We start from the raw sequence: 18293 nt of genomic DNA, 5'->3' as shown, positions 1-18293 counted from the left end.
GTTACTTTATTTGATCCAGTTTGTCATCAGTCTGTGCTGTATAGCAGAGAACAATATGTCTGCTAAGCAGGACTGGGAACAGAGAGGGCATTGGGGACTGCTCTGTCTACAGCAGTTGATGCCTGGAATTGTGGGGGTGGGGGAAGAAAAATAGGAGGTCTTCTTATGCTGGGGCTGCTTTCAATGCTTTGTCAATACAAGTAAAAGGTGCAAACACTTATGCCTCATACACACGATCGGACTATCCGGCGGACTTAATCCGGCGGACAAACCGCCGGGCTTTGCAGCTGAGGTCCGCCGGACTTTCCGAATGAGCGGAACAACACACGACCAGACTTTTCTGGCGGGCTAGGTCCGCCGGACCTTTGAAATGAACGAACTTTCCCACACACGGAGAAGACGGAACTAGCGAAGGAAGTCAGTGTCGCCGCCTCCATCGGCGAGATTGACACCTCGCTAGCCCCATCACCTGATATGGATTTAAAGGGGAAGCCCTACGCCGAAAAAACGGCGTGGGGGCCCCCCCAAAGTCCATAGCAGACCTTTATCCGAGCACGCAGCCCAGCCGGTCAGGAAAGGGGGTGGGGACGAGCGAGCGCCTCCCCTCCTGAGTCATACCAGGCCGCATGCCCTCAACATTTTGGGGTGCTTTGGGGAAGGGGGGCTCTATGATCCCCTCACCCTAAAGCACCTTGTCCCCATGTTAATGAGGACAAGGGCCTCTTCCCGACAACCCTGGCCGTTGGTTGTCAGGGTCTGTGGGCGGGGGGTTTATCGGAATCCAGGAGCACCCTTTAATAAGGGGGCCCCCAGATACTGACCCCCCACCCTATGTGAACGAGTATGGGGTATGATGTACCCCTACCCATTCACCTGGTGAAAAAAGTGTAAATAAAAAAAACACAAGTTTTTAAAATAATTTATTAGACACCTCTGGTGGTCTTCTCCGCTATCTTCTGTTCTTTTACTAGCTCTTTTACTAGCGGAGGAGCCCGGCTTTCTTCTTCATCATCGCCACCACCGTCCAGGGGTCTTCTTCTGACTTCAGGGTCTTGCCCCAGTCTTCTGGGGTCTTGTCCCGCTCTTTGGTTCTTCTGCCGGGCCTCTGCTATCTTCTTATAGCTCTTTTACTAGCGTTGGCCCGGTCTTCTGTTGCAGCCGCCTTCTTCTCTTCTCTACTTCTTCTCTTCTCCTCTTCTTCTTCCTTGCGATGTTGACACAATGCTCTCTCTGGCCGCAATGGCAGGGATGCGTTGTGCGGCGACTTATATAGGGACAAGGGGCGGGGTCACGGGTGATGTCACATGGTGACCCCACCCCGTATGATGTCACAGTCCCAGCATCCTCTGGGATGCCGGGCTCCTCTGCTAGTAAAAGAGCTGAGTAAAAGAGCAGAAGATAGAGGAGGAGTCCAGCGAGAAGATCCCCCAAGATGGAAGAAGAGAATACCACCAGAGCTGTCTAATAAATTATTTTAAAAACTTGTGTTGTTTTTTTATTTACACTTTTTTCACCAGGTGAATGGGTAGGGGTACACCGTGCCCCATACTTATTCACATAGGGTGGGGGGCCGGTATCTGGGGGTCCCCTTATTAAAGGGTGCTCCCGGATTCCGATAAGCCCCCCGCCCGCAGAACCAGACAACCCTGGCCGTTGGTTGTCAGGGTCTGCGGGCGGGGGGCTTATCGGAATCCGGGAGCCCCCTTTAATAAAGAGGCCCTTGTCCTCATCAACATGGGGACAAGGTGCTTTGGGGTGGGGGGGCCGCAGGGCCCCCCTTCCCCAAAGCACCCCCCCATGTTGAGGGCATGCGGCCTGGTACGGCTCAGGAGGGGGGGCACTCGATCGTCCCCTCCCCCTTCCTGACTGGCCGGGCGGCGTGCTCGGATAAGGGTCCTCTATGGACTTTGGGGGGTCCCCACGCCGTTTTTTCGTCGTAGGGCTTCCCCTTTAAATCCATACCAGGTGACGGGGCCAGCGAAGTGTCAATCTTGCCGATGGAGGCGGCGACATTGACCTTCTTCGCTAGTTCCGTCTACCTGGAGCCACGTTCAAAATTAATGGACTTTTCTCCGTGTGGGCAAGTGCGTTCATTTCAAAAGTCCGGCGGACTAGCACACAGACGGGCGGATTGTCCGCAGGGACTGCCGAGTCCGGCCGACAATTTTGAGTCAAAACTTCTTTCTAAGTCCGCCAGACTTTTGGAAGAAAAGTCCGGTGGAGCCCACACACAGGCGGCTTGTCCGGCGGACTCTGGTCTGCCAGATAGTGCGATCGTGTGCACACGGCATCAGAGTTCTAATGCAACCCAATTAATGTGTAGGAAGTCCATAAAAACTCCATGAAATATAAATATCATGAAATATCATAAAAGTCCATACACCGAGGGTTGTCACCATGTGGGAATAGAAGCCAGATTTCAGAAAAGCTGTAACTAGAACAAAGGATAGAGACGCCTCTAAGTGTAGGCGTAAACACGATTTATTGGACTCAAATGGCAACTGACATGTGGAAGATTGCTGGAATCTGCCTTCTATTCCTATTCCCACTCTAAGTGCCCCTTTTACTTGTATTGACAAAGCAATGAAAGCAGCCCCAGCATAAGAAGACCTCCTATTGCGTGGGAGTGTCCTGGGTTGATGCAATATCTGGAGGGATAGAAACCAGATCTGGGTTGGCTGACATGGATGACGGTCAGCGTTACTGGAGGTTGTGATCACTGAGACACCTCGTGGACCAGAGTGAGCCGCAAGCTTTTTGGTTGCCTAGATGATGCGTTTTATGCGCATGCGCTTTTTCAAAGTCATGAAAGTGGGCAACCGGGAGGTTTAAATAGTGTATAGGGGTGGGGAGTTAACAGACCAATGGGGCAGGGCAATTTGGTAACTGACGTTAACCCCTCATTGCTCGGAAGATAAACATTAGTGTTATATATACGTAATGCTCAAGCAATTTCTAAAACGTAATAATAACAAAAAATAAATTAAAAAATTTAAAAAATCCCCAAATAATCAATTCCAAATGTAAACATGTATGTTAAAAATATATATAAATGTATAAAGGTATATGTAGAGAAACCTGTGCACATATATTCACACCCAAGCATGCCCACACAAAATATACCAAATACAAACACAAATGTAAAATATATGCATAGGTGCGATTCCTAGTGGACAGTTCAACAGACTGAGGAGAAATTGTTCGAGAGTGGATGACTATGTCATAAAGGGTGGCTCGATGATAAAAAAAATTTAAGAAAAGGGATATCCATGGGTGCTATTTCAAGACGCTTTCTTGTGCCACATGAATCCCCCTTCCAAAAGGAAAAATTTCAGCTGAATTGAATGACAACTATACAGTCAGATTCGTGTCAGCCTTTAATGACAAGTTCAAGGCAGTCTCCAGAATAATAAAAAAAAATTATAATATTTTATTATTAGATCAGCATCTGGCCATTGTTGGTGTCCGTGCTGCCTTGGTTCATATGAGAAGACTGCCCATTTTATTTTATATAAGGAGATCTATGGATATACTGATGAACTGAGAATAAGTCTATCCAGACAGGATTTATGCTACGTGATTCCATTGTCATCATATTATCCATGCACTGTTTTTTGCTGTTTTTCACATTATTACAGTTATCACATTATGTTTATGATGTTTAAGTGTGCTTTATAATAAGCTTATAACTTCCTTATTAGAAACATAGGTCGTTTATACTTATATAGAATTCGTCCTCTGGCTTCAGAGTACACTCACTTGTTAGCGCTACATTTTTGGTTTTCACATGTGTTTGAACTTTGTTTGAGTGTTAGCTGCTAGGTTCACTTAATTAGCGCAGTGTTTTCCCCTTTCTTTCACACATAATGAGTGTCTGTTGCACTATGCTTGGAATACAATTTAATATTTTTAGATTTTTAGATATATGTATATGTATAGTTAGGTAACCTTTTAGGCATATTTTAGGCCGCGTACACACGCGGGGACTGTTCGCTCAACTTTGTCCATCAAACAGTTTCAGCGGACAGTCCGCTCAAAATTAGCATGGACGGACTTGCCCACACACGACGAACGAACAGTCCGCTGAAACCGTGCGCGATGACGTGAACGGCACGTACGACGGGACTAGAAAACGACGTCCTATACACTGCAATGCAAACCTCGGCGTGTAAATCCTTTCTGAGCATGCGCGGAACTTAGTTTGACGAACAAGCCTACACACGAGGGGACTGTTCGCTGAAACAAAGTTTCAGCGGACAGTTTTTCGGAATTTCCGAAAAACTTTGTTCAGCAGACTGTCCGCTGAAACTGTCCGCTGAAAGCCCACACAGGAGCGGACTGTCCGCCGAAACACTGTTCAGCGGACAAAGTTGAGCGAACGGTCCCCGCGTGTGTACGCGGCCTTACAAGTTTAATTTTACTTACAACTTGAACAAAAAACTTTTGAGATTTACATATAGGTAAATGATTCACAGGCAATGTAGATTAAAAATTAAATTAAAAATAATAGTCTGGCATTACAATCATCCATCATGTCTAATGTTTGTCCCTGACTAGTTGCCCTAGGAATTATCTATGGTATTTTCATATGCCTGTATGGAATAAAGACTGAACGCAAATACTGCTGGTGGCATGAGCCTGACGTAGGCTAACACTGATCTTTTCTTACCCTACAGAACTATTTGGTATGAGTTACACGCCAGAGAATGGCCATTCAAAAGTCAGCCAGCAGAAGCAATTATATGGCAAGTTGGAACAGGCATGAAGCCAAATCTTAGCCAAATCGGAATGGGAAAGGAAATATCGGTGAGATAATGTTTTATGTCTTTATTTTGGAATCAATACAGTGATGAGCCAGACCACTGAAAACTGATATGATAACCCTGCTAAATTGTATCTGCTACTTTGTTTATATCCCTGAAGAATCCACTGGCAGGATTTTCCAGTGGTTGCTTATGACTCCAGCCTCTCCCAAAATAGAAATACAAAGTGTTTTTTTTGGGATATTCTAGCTATTTTCCCTTTTTGCAGATAACTATATTATTGTTTGGTTTTTGAAATACAAAAGCAGTTAAGCATAAATTGGGGATACTGGCAGGCATCTCTTGCTATACTGCTAAATATTTTATATAAGAAGAAATATGCTTATTATGGTGGACTGACTCTTTACATGGAATACATAGTGATTTTCTATACTTTTTCTTTATTATGCTAAGTCAAAAAGGAGGGGAAAGGGGATCGGACTTTGAATGAAGCATGTAGGTATAAAAAATTCAGTGTATTATATAAATTAGCATACAAAATGCATAATCATGAATAAGTGTATATCCAATACAATTCAAATAACTGGTACAATTCATAAAAATATATATCTATACATACAACCTCGACTGGTTGCCACATGATTATAAACGATTAATATCAAAAATGATACATATTGACAGATATCAATTGAATCATAGGGCATATAATAGCGCTCTGCATTTCATGGATAGATCCACTTTTCAGAAGCATGCACCTGAGTTCAATAAAAAGTATAATAGAAGAAGTTGTTGTTTGGTCTGATCCTACCCAAGGAAAAAGCAAAACCATAAAAAATAAAATAAATATAAAACCAAATATAAAAACCCACTCTCTACCATACTTACAAGGTTGACAATATAATTAAAGTGTGGCACTGTAGATCTTGGGGGTTCCCCGATCTACAGTGCCACACTTTTATTTTATTATATAGTCAAACTTGTAAGTATTGAACTCGCGTGCATGCTCATGCCGTGTCCCTATGATTCAATTGATATCTGACAGTATGTATAATTTTTTTATGTTAATTGTTTATAATCATGTGGCAACTGGTCTAGATTGTATGTATAGGTATACATTTTTATGAATTGTACCAGTTATTTGAATTGTATTGGATATACACTTATTCATGATTATGCGTTTGTATGTTAATTTATATAACAAACTGAATTCTTTATACCTATGTGCTTCATTCAAAGTCCCAATTCCCTTTCCCCTCCTTTTTGACATATAGATAGGTATGGAGGCAATTGACCTTACCAGGTCACTGCATTATATAAAGTCCCAATTGTTCTCCTTTTTTTTATTATGCTAAGGACTAAAACTTTTTTTTTTTTAGCTAATTATTAAATCTTGCATATTTCATAATTCCATATTAATCTGGCGAGTGGAGCTCAAGGTTATTTTTCACATTTTACAAAGCTGGTATTAGCTACGTTGCTAACAAAATATTTTAAGAACATAGCTCAATGGCTGAAACTCAAATTTCACAGGCATTTAAATTTGGAATTTAAATTATAGGAATGATTCATCCTCATCAGTATCATGGGTGCACCTTGTATTAAAGAGGAAGTAAACCCTGAAGAGTTTACTTCCTCTTTCATTCCCTGCAAAGGCAAAGCATAATGGACTACTATGCATCGCATAGTAGCCCATTATGTGTCACTTACCTGACACAGGAGCCAGCGAAGTCGCCGCTGTCCCCTGTAGTCCGCCGCTTCCATCTTGTTGGTGGGGTCTCGCAGCTCTGCCGCTGTCATTCGGCGAAGCCGCGATGACGTCACTCCCGCGCATGCGCACGGGAGCCGACACGCGCGGCAGCTCCGCCGATGAGAATGCCGCGCTCAGTGCGCATGCGCCGTAGACAGCGGTGCCCATTTTCGGGCAAATATCTCCTAAACCATATAGGTTTAGGAGATATTGCTTGGACCTACAGGTAAGCCTTAATCTAGGCTTACCTGTAGGTCAAAGTGGTTTGTAAGGGTTTGCAACCACTTTAAAGCCTAAGTTTACAAAAATAAAAGAATAAGCACAAGGGACATTGCCTACCATCACTGTAATGTTTTCCTTGTGCTGCTGTCTCCTTATTTAGCAAAAACGTTCCTCCTCCAATAACCCCGCTACACACACACACACACACACACACACACACACACACACCCTGCTGTCTTAATCTTCTGGTGCAGGGGTATTAATAGAAGGAAGATGTCACAGGCACTCATCAAGAGTGCCCAATTTTGCCCGCCCTTTCCTCCCAGCAGCTCCCATATTCATAGAAGCTGTAATACACCTCAGGGACACATCTCATTGAAGGTAAGTAATGTCCCTTGTGCTATTTTTTTTTTTTTAGGTGACTTAGGGTTTAAATTTTTATTTAATCACTTGTGAACCACCCACCTGCAATATACTGCTGACAGGTGGCCTGTGCAGGCACAGCGACGTACTGTTATGTCGTTGCCTGTTTCCATTTTTAGTGTGCACGATGCACGCCTCCCCCACCAACACTTGCTGTGATTGTACACAGCAGGAGTTTGTCAGCAGATCACGGACAATGAGTCATGGCTAGGACCCTTGATTACCCGAGATGCTAACCCCTTCCGAGTCATTAGTACAATTAGTACATTAGTACAATGACCATAGTATTATCACTGATCACTTTATTAGTGTCACTGGTGATTAGTGATGGACGAACTTCCGACGGGACGTTTCGCGAACGTGGACGTTCGCGGCGGGCCCCATTGACTTCAATGGGAGGTGTGCAAACATAGTCCCGCCACATGGCCAATGACATAACACATGTATGAGGTGAATCTGGGATCGACAACTACAAGCATTCTTTTTTTATATGGGAAATTGTTGTGACAATTCAGGACTGTGGAGCGCATGAAGGCAATGGAGGAGAGGGAGGGTCAGGGACCAGGGTAGGCAAAGAAGAGGATGCAGGAGAGGATCACCAGCAGCGTGACATACAGCAATGACACCTGCACCGTGATAGAGTCATCTGACAGCAGCACCGTGATAGAGAGCACTGACATCAGCAGCGTGACATACAGCAATGACACCTGCACCTTGATATAGAGCACTGACAGCAGCACAGTGATAGAGAGCACTGACATCAGCAGCGTGACATAAAGCACTCACACCAGCATCGTGATATACAGCACTGACAGCAGCACCGTGATAGAGCACTGACATCAGCAGCGTGACATAAAGCGCTCACACCAGCACCGTGATATACAGCACTGACAGCAGCACCGTGATAGAGAGCACTGACATCAGCAGCGTGACATAAAGCACTCACACCAGCACCGTGATATACAGCACTTACAGCAGCACCGTGACAGAGAGCACTGACATCAGCACCGTGATATACAGCACTGACACCTGCACCGTAAGCAGCCCCAGGAGGAAGTCAGCATAGCACAGGGATGGTGGGAGCCCCTCATAATGAGCATAGCACAGGGATGGTGGGAGCCCCTCATAATAAGCAGCCCCAAGAGGATGTCAGCATAGCACAGGGATGGTGGGAGCCCCTCATAATAGGCAGCCCCAGGAGGATGTCAGCATAGCACAGGGATGGTGGGAGCCCCTCATAATAAGCAGCCCCAGGAGGATGTCAGCATAGCACAGGGATGGTGGGAGCCCCTCATAATAAGCAGCCCCAGGAGTAAGTCAGCACAGCACAGGGATGGTGGGAGCCCCTCATAATGAGCATAGCACAGGGATGGTGGGAGCCCCTCAAAACCTACACAGCAGAGGTACAGCCCCAGGAGGAAGTCAGCACACCACAGGGATGGTGGGAGCCCCTCATAATATGCACAGCAGAGGTACAGCCCCAGGAGGATGTCAGCACAGCACAGGGATGGTGGGAGCCCCTCATAATAAGCAGCCCCAGTAGAAATATGACACCGCTCAACCTCTTCAAAGAGGAGGGTACGGGCATATAGTACGGTGTGCTTTTTTTGGACAAGGAAGTGAGCCAAATGAAGAAAGAAGGTCTCTGTGCTCGATTAAAAAAATTGTTTATAGACATAAGCATGGTCTACTGGTCACATGTGTTGAATTCCTCCGAGATCCATGCCTCATTCATTTTTAGAAATGTGAGGTAGTTAACACTGTCGTGAGCTAGGTGAGTACGCTTATCGGTCGCGAACGTCCTTTCGGACAGGACACTGGATGAGGGGCAAGCCAACAGTTCGATTGCCAATTGGGCAAGCTCTGGCCAGAGGTCAAGCCTGCCCACTAAGTAGTCCAGGGGTTCATCACTCCTCAGAGCGTCCACATCGGCCGTTAACCCGATGTAGTCGGACACCTGACGGTCTAGGCGTTCCCTGATGCTGAATCCAGATGACACCTGTCGATGGGTCGGCTGAAAGAATGACCTCATATCCGAAGTCACCAACACATCTTCAAACTGGCCTCTTCTTGCAGGCGCTGTTGGATTGGTACCCGCAACTCCTTCTCTGGGAGTGGGAATTGCTCCTCTGCCAGCGCACGCAAAAGCAGAATGCAGCATTTCTCGAAGCAAGGCCTGGAAATGCTGCATTCTGACAGCCCTCTGTGACGGCGGTAACATTTCCGCCATTTTGTGTTTGTACCGGGGGTCTAAGTACGTTGCCACCCAGTACTGGTCCTTGACCCTTATGCTTTTTATACGGGGGTCCCTATTAAAACACTGGAGCATGAAGGCCCCCATTTGCACTAAAGTGGAAGCGGTGTGGTGGCCTGGCTCCTGCTCATCATCCAGGATAATGTCGTCCTCTTCATTCTCCTCTCCCCATCCACGCACAACAGGGATCCCAGAAAGGTTTAAAGCGTGCTCTTCTTGCTCCTCCTCATCCGCCCCGGCACCATCCTCCTCTGACTCCTCTTCAGACTCCTGTTGTTCACTTGTCTCAGATAGAGTAGCCCCCCCCCCTGGGAATTCATCCAGCATTGCAACTTCCTAATCTATCCTCTCCTGCTCCTCCACAGCTTGATCAATGACACGACGCAATGCATGCTCCATAAAGAAGGCATAAGGTACCATGTCACTGATGGCGCCATGGCTGCGACTGACCAGTTTGGTGATCTCCTCAAATGGGCGCAGAAGTCTGCATGCGTCGCGCATGAGCAGCCACTGGCGCGGTGAAAAAAAACCCAGCTCCCCAGAACCGGTTCTGCCGCAGAGTTCATACAGGTAGACTGCACGTTTCTGCTGGAGCAGCCTATCAAGCATATAGAAGGTTGAGTTCCATCGCGTCGGGCAATCGCAAATAAGACGTCTGACCGGCAGATTGTGTCGCCGCTGAATGTCAGCAAGGCGAGCCATGGCCGTGTAAGATCTTCTGAAATGGGCGGAGATTTTCCTTGCCTGCCGCAAGATGTCCTGGACCCCAGGGTATTTGACAACAAATCGCTGCACGACCAAGTTTAAGACGTGTGCCATGCATGGCACGTGCGTGATTTTGCCCTGTTTCAATGCGCTAAGCAGATTGGCACCGTTGTCACACACCACTTTACCAACTGTCAAATTGAGCGGTGTTAGCCACTGATCTACCTGTGAACGCAAAGCTGAAAGGAGTGCCGGGCCAGTGTGGCTCTTGGCTTCCAGGCACAACAGACGCAGCACGGCATGGCAACGTCTCACCTGGCATGTCGAATAGGTTCTGGGGAGCTTGGGCGGCGCAAAGGAAGAGACGCTAGCAGCGGAAAAGGAGGAGTCAGCCGAGGAGGAGAGGGAGGAGGATGGAGTAGGAGGAGGAGGAGAAGAAGAGTCAGGCCTGCATGCAATCCGTGGCGGTAAAACCAAATCTACACGGGTGCCACGGGTTACATGCTTGATGGCTCAGAAGGTTCACCCAGTGGGCAGTAAAAGTGATATACCTTCCCTGCCCGTGTTTGCTAGACCACGTGTCTGTGGTCAGATGTATCTTGGCACCGACACTGTGTGCCAGAGATACATTCACTTGCCGCTGAACATGGCCATATAGCTCTGGGATGCCCTTCTCTGAGAAATACTTCCTTCCTGGGACCTTCCATTGTGGTGTTCCAATGGCCACAAATTTGCGAAAGGCCTCCGAGTCCACCAGTTTATATGGCAGTATTTGGCGGGCTATGAGTTCTGACAAGCCAGCCGTCAACCGTTGGGCAAGAGGGTTATCCGGCGTCATCATTTTTTTACGCTCGAATATAAGGCCCACGGAAGCCTGCCTTTTTGCAGAAAAACGTGAGCTTGGCGTGATGGAAGGTGCAGTGGAGGACAATTGTGAGGAGAGAGGAGAAGGAGAAGTAGAAGACGAGGCTGGATGGTGAGAGCCTGCAGTGTGGCTTTGTGTGTTCCATTGCTCCCACTGGGCTCGGTAATGGCTGCTCATGTGCCTTCTTAAGGCGGTCGTCCCTAGGTGAGTGTTGGGCTTACCGCGACTAATGCGTTGACTGCAAAGATTGCAGATGGCAACGCTATTGTCAGCAGCGGACACGTTAAAAAAAGCCCACACTGCGGAGCCATGTGCCGGTGTCCTGGGAGCGCCAGATGTGACCGTACATGGTCGAAGACTCGCTCCTGATACATTTGCAGTCTGCTTTGTCCCTCCTGTGCAATGTAAGTTATTCCTGCTTCTCCTCCCTATCTGCTGGTCCATATCTCCCTCTGAACTCCCCTCCTCTTCCTCTCTTGCTATAAGTAGAGATCTCGGAGTAGGCAGCAACACCGGGGACCAACCTCCTCCTTGGGCTGATCTGGGTGTTGCTGCCTCCTCTTCCTGATCCAATACCAAGAGTGGCTGCGCATCAGAAATGTCTTGATATGGATCGGAAAATAATTCCTGTGACTCAAGCGGAAGGTATGTGGTGGTGGTGGTGGTGGTGGTGATGTTGTTGGTGGTAGTGTCTTTGGGGGTGCACATAGCAGAGAGTGAAGAAGAGGGTGCAGATCGAGAGGATGAGGAGGGTGCAGAAGAGTAAGGCTGAGCGAGCCACTCAACCAAGTCTGGTGCGTCCTTTAAAGTAATTGAACGCACCTTCGGCAACTTCCCACTTTGGCTCAAGCCTGTTGCTCCTGCCCTACCCCTACCACCCCTGCGGAAGGGCCTGCCTCTTCCTCTGCCTGTCATTTTTTAAATGACCCTGTGACAAAACTCTCAGTCCCTATACCGATGAAGGACTGCTGTAGTATAGGGCAGCGGCCAGCAGTAGTGCACCTCAACCCTATGTATTGTGGACCGATACCAGTCCTTATAGAATGACAGACTGTACCTCACTCAAACCTATGTACTGTAGTACCCTATACCTTACCAGTCTTTATAAGGACCTTTGTGGACCAAGTAGGTTGTGTGTGAGTGATTAGCAGACTGTACGTCAGTCCCTATACCGATAAAGGACTGCTGCAGTATAGGGCAGCAGTCAGCAGTAGTGCACCTCAACCCTATGTATTGTGGACCTATACCAGTCCTTATAGAATAGCAGACTGTACCTCACTCAACCCTATGTATTGTAGCACCCTACACCAGGTTACAAGTCCTTATAAGGACCTTTGTGGAACAAGTAGGTTGTGTGTGACTGATTAGCAGACTGTACGTCAGTCCCTATACTGATGAAGGACTGCTGCAGTATAGGGCAGCGGTCAGCAGTAGTGCACCTCAACCCTATGTATTGTGGACCTATACCAGTCCTTAAAGAATGGCAGACTGTACCTCACTCAACCCTATGTACTGTAGCACCCTAGACAGACCAAGTTACCAGTCCTTATAAGGACTTTTGTGGACCAAGTAGGTCGTGTGTGAGTGATTCGCAGACTGTACGTCAGTCCCTATACTGATGAAGGACTGCTGCAGTATAGGGCAGCGGTCAGCAGTAGTGCACCTCAACCCTATGTATTGTGGACCTATATCACTCCTTATAGAATAGCAGACTGTACCTCACTCAACCCTATGTATTGTAGCACCCTACACCAGGTTAAAAGTCCTTATAAGGACCTTTGTGGAACAAGTAGGTTGTGTGTGACTGATTAGCAGACTGTACGTCAGTCCCTATACTGATGAAGGACTGCTGCAGTATAGGGCAGCGGTCAGCAGTAGTGTACCTCAACCCTATGTATTGTGGACCTATACCAGTCCTTATAGAATAGCAGACTGTACCTCACTCAACCCTATGTACTGTAGCACCCTACACCAGGTTACCAGTCCTTATAAGGACCTTTGTGGAACAAGTAGGTTGTGAATGATTAGCAGACTGTATGTCAAGTCCCTATACTGATAAAGGACTGCTGCAGTATAGGGCAGCGGTCAGCAGTAGTGCACCTCAACCCTATGTATTGTGACTGATTAGCAGACTGCAGCAGAAGGGCAGTAGTCAAGTATAATATTCTTTCTATATTTGGAAGAAAGAATATTATACGTGTACAAGCCTATTACCATACCACTGATACCAGTCCTGAAAAGAACCTTTGTGGACCTAATATAGTAACAGCTACTGATTAAACTGACCCTCACTGCCTCACACACTGCTTCCTGCCTGTCCCTATATAAACTGACAAAACAGAGGCTGCTGGAACAATAACTGGTTACTGGAATAGCACTTTTGTGGACCTGATAGTAACAGCTAATGATTAAACTGACTCTCCCTGCAGCACACAGCGTCCTGTCCCTTTCTCTAAACTGACAAAAGACACTCAGGCTGCTGCAACAATCAGTAGCACAGCAAACCTATATACACCTATACCAGTCCTGAAAAGAACTTTTGTGTACCAAATAGCTAGCGATTTGGGTCACTGCAATCTCTCCCTGCTCCACACAGCAACCTCTCCCTATAGTGACAGAAGAAAGAATGTAAAATGGCCGCCGGATCGGGTGTATTTATAAGTTAGGGGGAATGTCCAAGTGTCCGTGTGCTGTAATGTCTTAATTGGCTGTCCTGTACCCCATGATGGATGTGTCATCATAGGTCAAAGTTCTTTTTCACAGAAAACACGGAAGTCCGCCGGGCGAACGGCGGCAATAGTCCGCCGATCGGGCGAATGGCGAACAGCCGAAATTCGCCGCGAAACGACCGCCGGGCAAATTGTTCGGCCATCACTACTGGTGATGCCAGTGACAGTCAGTTCCCATCCAGTTTAAGTTACCGTATATACTCGAGTATAAGCCGAGATTTTCAGCCTCTTTTTTGAGGCTGAAAGTGCCCCCTCGGCTTATACTCGAGTCACCGCTGTCTGACTGCTCGATCAGCGTATCGAGCAGACAGACGGCGGACATTAAAATTTAAAAGCCGCGCCTCCTTCTCCGCCTCCGCCTGTGATAGGCGGAACACTGAATTTCCCAGCAGTCAGTGTTCCACCTATCACGGACATCCGCTCATTCTCATACTACGGACGAGTATGAGAGGATGTCCGTGATAGGCGGAACACAGGCTGCTGGGAAATTGAGTGTTCCGCCTATCACAGGCGGAGGCGGAATTTTGAATTGTAGAATGGCCGCCGAGAAGAGCGGCGATCCATCGGCACGGCACGGGACGGAGGAGGCACGGGACGGAGGAGGCACGGCACGGGACGGAGGAGGCACGGGAAGGAGGAGGCACGGCACGGGACGGAGGAGGCACGGGACGGAGGAGGCACGGCACGGGTCGGAGGAGGCTCGGGACGACGGCGGCTCGGGACGGAGGCTTGGGACACAGGTAGGCTGGACACACACACAAGGCTGCACGGACACACACACACACACACACACACACACACACACACACACACACACACACACACACACACAAGGCTGCACGGACACACACACACACACACACACACACACACAGGGATGGATGGATGGATGGATACACACACACACACACAGGGATGGATGGATACACACACACACACACACACACACACACAGGGATGGATGGATGGATGAATACACACACACACACACACACACACAGGGATGGATGGATGGATGGATGGATACACACACAGGGATGGATGGACACACAGGGATGGACGGACACACACACAGGGATGGACAGCCATGTCTCACCCTCGGCTTATACACGAGTCAATAAGTTTTCCAGTTTTTTGGGGGTAAATTGGGGGCCTCGGCTTATATTCGGGTCGGCCTATACTCGAGTATATACGGTAGTTTCAGATTGCCTGCCACACTATCACTGTCCAACTATAACACTATGGGGGTTATTTACTAAAGGCAAATCCACTTTGCACTACAAGTGCATTTGAAAGTGCAATCAATGTAGATCACTGTAGATCTGAGGGGAAGCTCTAAAATGAAGGGAGGCTCTGCAGATTTTATCCTTCAATCATGTGCAAGCAAAATTGCTGTTTTTTTCTTTTCCTTGCATATCCTCCTCAGATCTACAGCGACTGCACTTCCAAGCGCACTTGTAGTGCAAAGTGTATTTACCTTTAGTAAATAACCCCCTATAAGTTGCTGATCACGCCATCAGTAGTATAAAAAAAAAAATTCCAGTATATTTACTATAGTTTGTAGCTGCTATAACTTTCACCTAAACCAATCAATATACGCTTTATTAGGATTTTTTTTTTCCCCATAGACATGTAGCAGAATACATTTTGGTGTAAATTTATGAAAAACTTTGATTGTTTTATTTTTTTATTGGATTGGTTTTCTAGCAGAAAGTAAAAAATAATAATAATATAATAAAAAATAACCTAGTGGTGATCAAATATTACCAAAAGAAAGCTCTATTTGTGTGAATAAAATTATATATGTGGGTACAGCATTGCATGACTGCGCAATTGCCAGTTAAAATAACGCAGTGCTAAATAGCAAAAAAATGGCCTGGTCATGAAGGGGGTAAAACTGAGAGCTGAGGTGGTTAAAAAAAAAAATCTATTTTTTTTATCAGAAGCAACATTTTTTTTTAGAAAAAATCTTGTTTAGGCTCTTAAAAATAAAAGAAAAAACATTTTAAAAAATAGAAAATTATTCATGCACATATAGACTATCCGGAAAGTATTCTCAGTGCTTCACTTTTTTCACATTTTGTTCTGTTACAGCCTTATTACAAAATAGATTACATTCATTATTATCCTGTAAATTCTACAAACAATACCCCATAATGACAATGTAAAATAAGTTTGTTTGAAATCTTTGCAAATTTATTAAAAATAAAAGATGAAAAAAATCACATGTACATAAATATACACAGCCTTTTCCTAATACTTTGTTGAAGCACCTTTGGCAGCACTTACAGCCTCAAGTCTTTTTGAGTATGGTACTACAAGCTTGGCACACCTATTTTTGGCCAGTTTCTCCTATTTTTCTTTGCAGGACCTCTCAAGCTTCATCAGGTTGGACGGGGAGTGTCAATGCACAGCCATTTTCAGATCTCTCCAGAGATGTTCAATCGGATTCAAGTCTAGGCTCTGGCTGGGCCACATAAGGACATTCACAGGGTTGTCCCGTAGCCACTCCTTTATTATCTTGGCTGTGTGCTTAGGGTCATTGTCCTGTTGGAAGATGAACATTTGCCCCAGTCTTAGGGCCAGAGTGTTCTGGAGTAGGTTTTCATCAAGGATGTCTTTGTACATTGCTGCATTCATTTTTCCCTATATCCTGACTAGTCATCCAATTCCTGTCACTGAAAAACATCCCCACAGCATGATGCTGCCACCACCATGCTTCACTTTAGGGGTGGTATTGGCAAGGTTATGAGTGGCGCCTGCTTTTCCTCCAGACATGGCGCTTGCTATTCAGGCCAAAGAGTTCAATCTTTGATTAATCAGACCAGAGAATTTCGTTTCTCATGGTCTGGGAGTCCTTCAGATGCCTTTTGGCAAACTCTAGGTGGGCTGTCATGTGTCTTACTGAGTAGTGGCTTCTCTACCATACAGGCCTGATTGGTGAAGTGCTGCAGAGATGGTTCTTCTTCTGGAAGGTTCTCGTCTCTCCACAGAGAAACACTGGAGCTCTGTCAGAGTGACCATTGGGTTCTTTCCTGACTAAGGCCCCTCTTCCCTGATCGCCCAGTTTGGTCAGACAGACAACTCTAGGAAGAGTCCTGGTGGTTCCAAACTTCTTCCATTTATGGATAATGTAGGCCACTGTGCTCATTGGGACCTGCAGAAATAGTTCTGTACCCTTCCCAAGATCTATGCCCCCATACAATCCTGTCTCGGAGGTCTACAGACAATTCCTTGGACTTCATAGTTTGGTTTGTGCTCTGACATGCACTGTTAACTGTAGGACCTTATATAGACAGGTGTGTTTTTCCAAATCATGTAAAATCAACTGAATTTACCACAGGTGGACTCCAATCAAGTTGCAGAAGCCTCTTAAGGATGATCAGTGGAAACAAGATGTACCTGAGCTCAATTTTTGAGTGTCGTGGCAAAGGCTGTGAATACTTATGTACATGTGATTTTTTTTTTTTTTTTAGGGTGCTTTCACACCAAGCCGGCATCAGCGGTAAAGCTATTCGGCCACTAGCGGGGAGCTTTTAGCCCCCACTAATGACTGAAAAAGTGCCTCTGCAGTGGCGCTTTGCCGGCGGTTTGGCGGCGCTGCCCCATTGATTTCAGTGGGCAGGGGTTCTTTAGGAGTGGTGTATACACTGCTCCTACAGCGCTGCAAAGATGCTGCTTGCAGGACTTTTTTACCATCCTGCAAGTGCACCACTCCAGTGTGAAAGCACTTGGGCTTTCACACTAAAGAGACAGGAGAGGCTCTTTACAGGCGCTATGCAGCCACTATTTTTAGTGTTGTAGCTCCTGTAAAGATTCTCATTGTGAAAGCAGCCTTGTTGTTAATACTTTGCAAAGATTTCAAACAAACTTCTTCCATGTTGTCGTTATAGGGTATTGTTTGTAGAATTTTGAGGAAAATAATCCATTTAATTTAATTTAATCAATTTTGGAATAACATAACAAAATGTGGAAAAAGTGAAGCGCTGTACGGTACATGCTCCTGTTTACAGCTACAGAAGTAGTAAAATATGTTCCAGACTATGTACACAATTATTTGATTGCCTAGACTGCTAAGACTTATGATACAGTATTTTAGGAGATATACAGAGAAATCTTTTCAAGTCCATTAGCATAACAAATATGCTGAACTATTACTACTCTGTGGAATATTTTGCAGCTTACCAATAACCCTTAATTCTTCCGTTTATCAAAAGAAAATACTTTCCTTTTAAACATGTAAATAACATCAATTTGATATGAATAATCTTATTGATTAATGTTAATTTGTTGTATCTTGTTTTTGTGTTTTTTTATCAACATCGGGTCAGTCACATTTGTTCTTTACATATGTGAGCTGCAGTTGCTCCTCAGCAGAAAAAAATACCATTTGCCTGGTTGCTAACTTATTCTAACCATTGTTGAAAGCAAAGCAAGTAATTGCCCAGAGTCTGATGGCTATTCTACAACTGCCTATAGTAATACAATAGAATATGGACGATCAGCATATAAAACTGTGATTTCTATTAGAATGCTTTAGGCTCCTTGTAAAATGGCATTATTAACTAAAAAAAAGGGGCCATTG

General features: G+C 45.9%; 1 protein-coding gene across 3 annotated transcripts in view; it reads left to right on the top strand.

Moving 5' to 3' along the window:
- The window catches only part of KSR2 (kinase suppressor of ras 2), a 683331-nt gene that overhangs the window by 656092 nt on the left and 8946 nt on the right, over positions 1-18293 (top strand). For all 3 annotated transcript variants that reach the window (XM_077462057.1, XM_077462058.1, XM_077462059.1), the window contains one exon: positions 4677-4806. In XM_077462057.1, coding sequence (XP_077318183.1) covers positions 4677-4806 — 130 coding nt within the window. The remainder of the gene's footprint in view (positions 1-4676; positions 4807-18293) is intronic.

The sequence above is a fragment of the Lithobates pipiens genome, unplaced genomic scaffold (genome assembly GCF_037356315.1).
Source record: "Lithobates pipiens isolate NorthernLeopardFrog02 unplaced genomic scaffold, aLitPip1_a1.2 Scaffold_3, whole genome shotgun sequence".
In the NCBI taxonomy this organism is placed as follows: Eukaryota; Metazoa; Chordata; class Amphibia; order Anura; family Ranidae; genus Lithobates; species Lithobates pipiens.
This window is presented reverse-complemented; position numbering and strand designations above follow the sequence as displayed.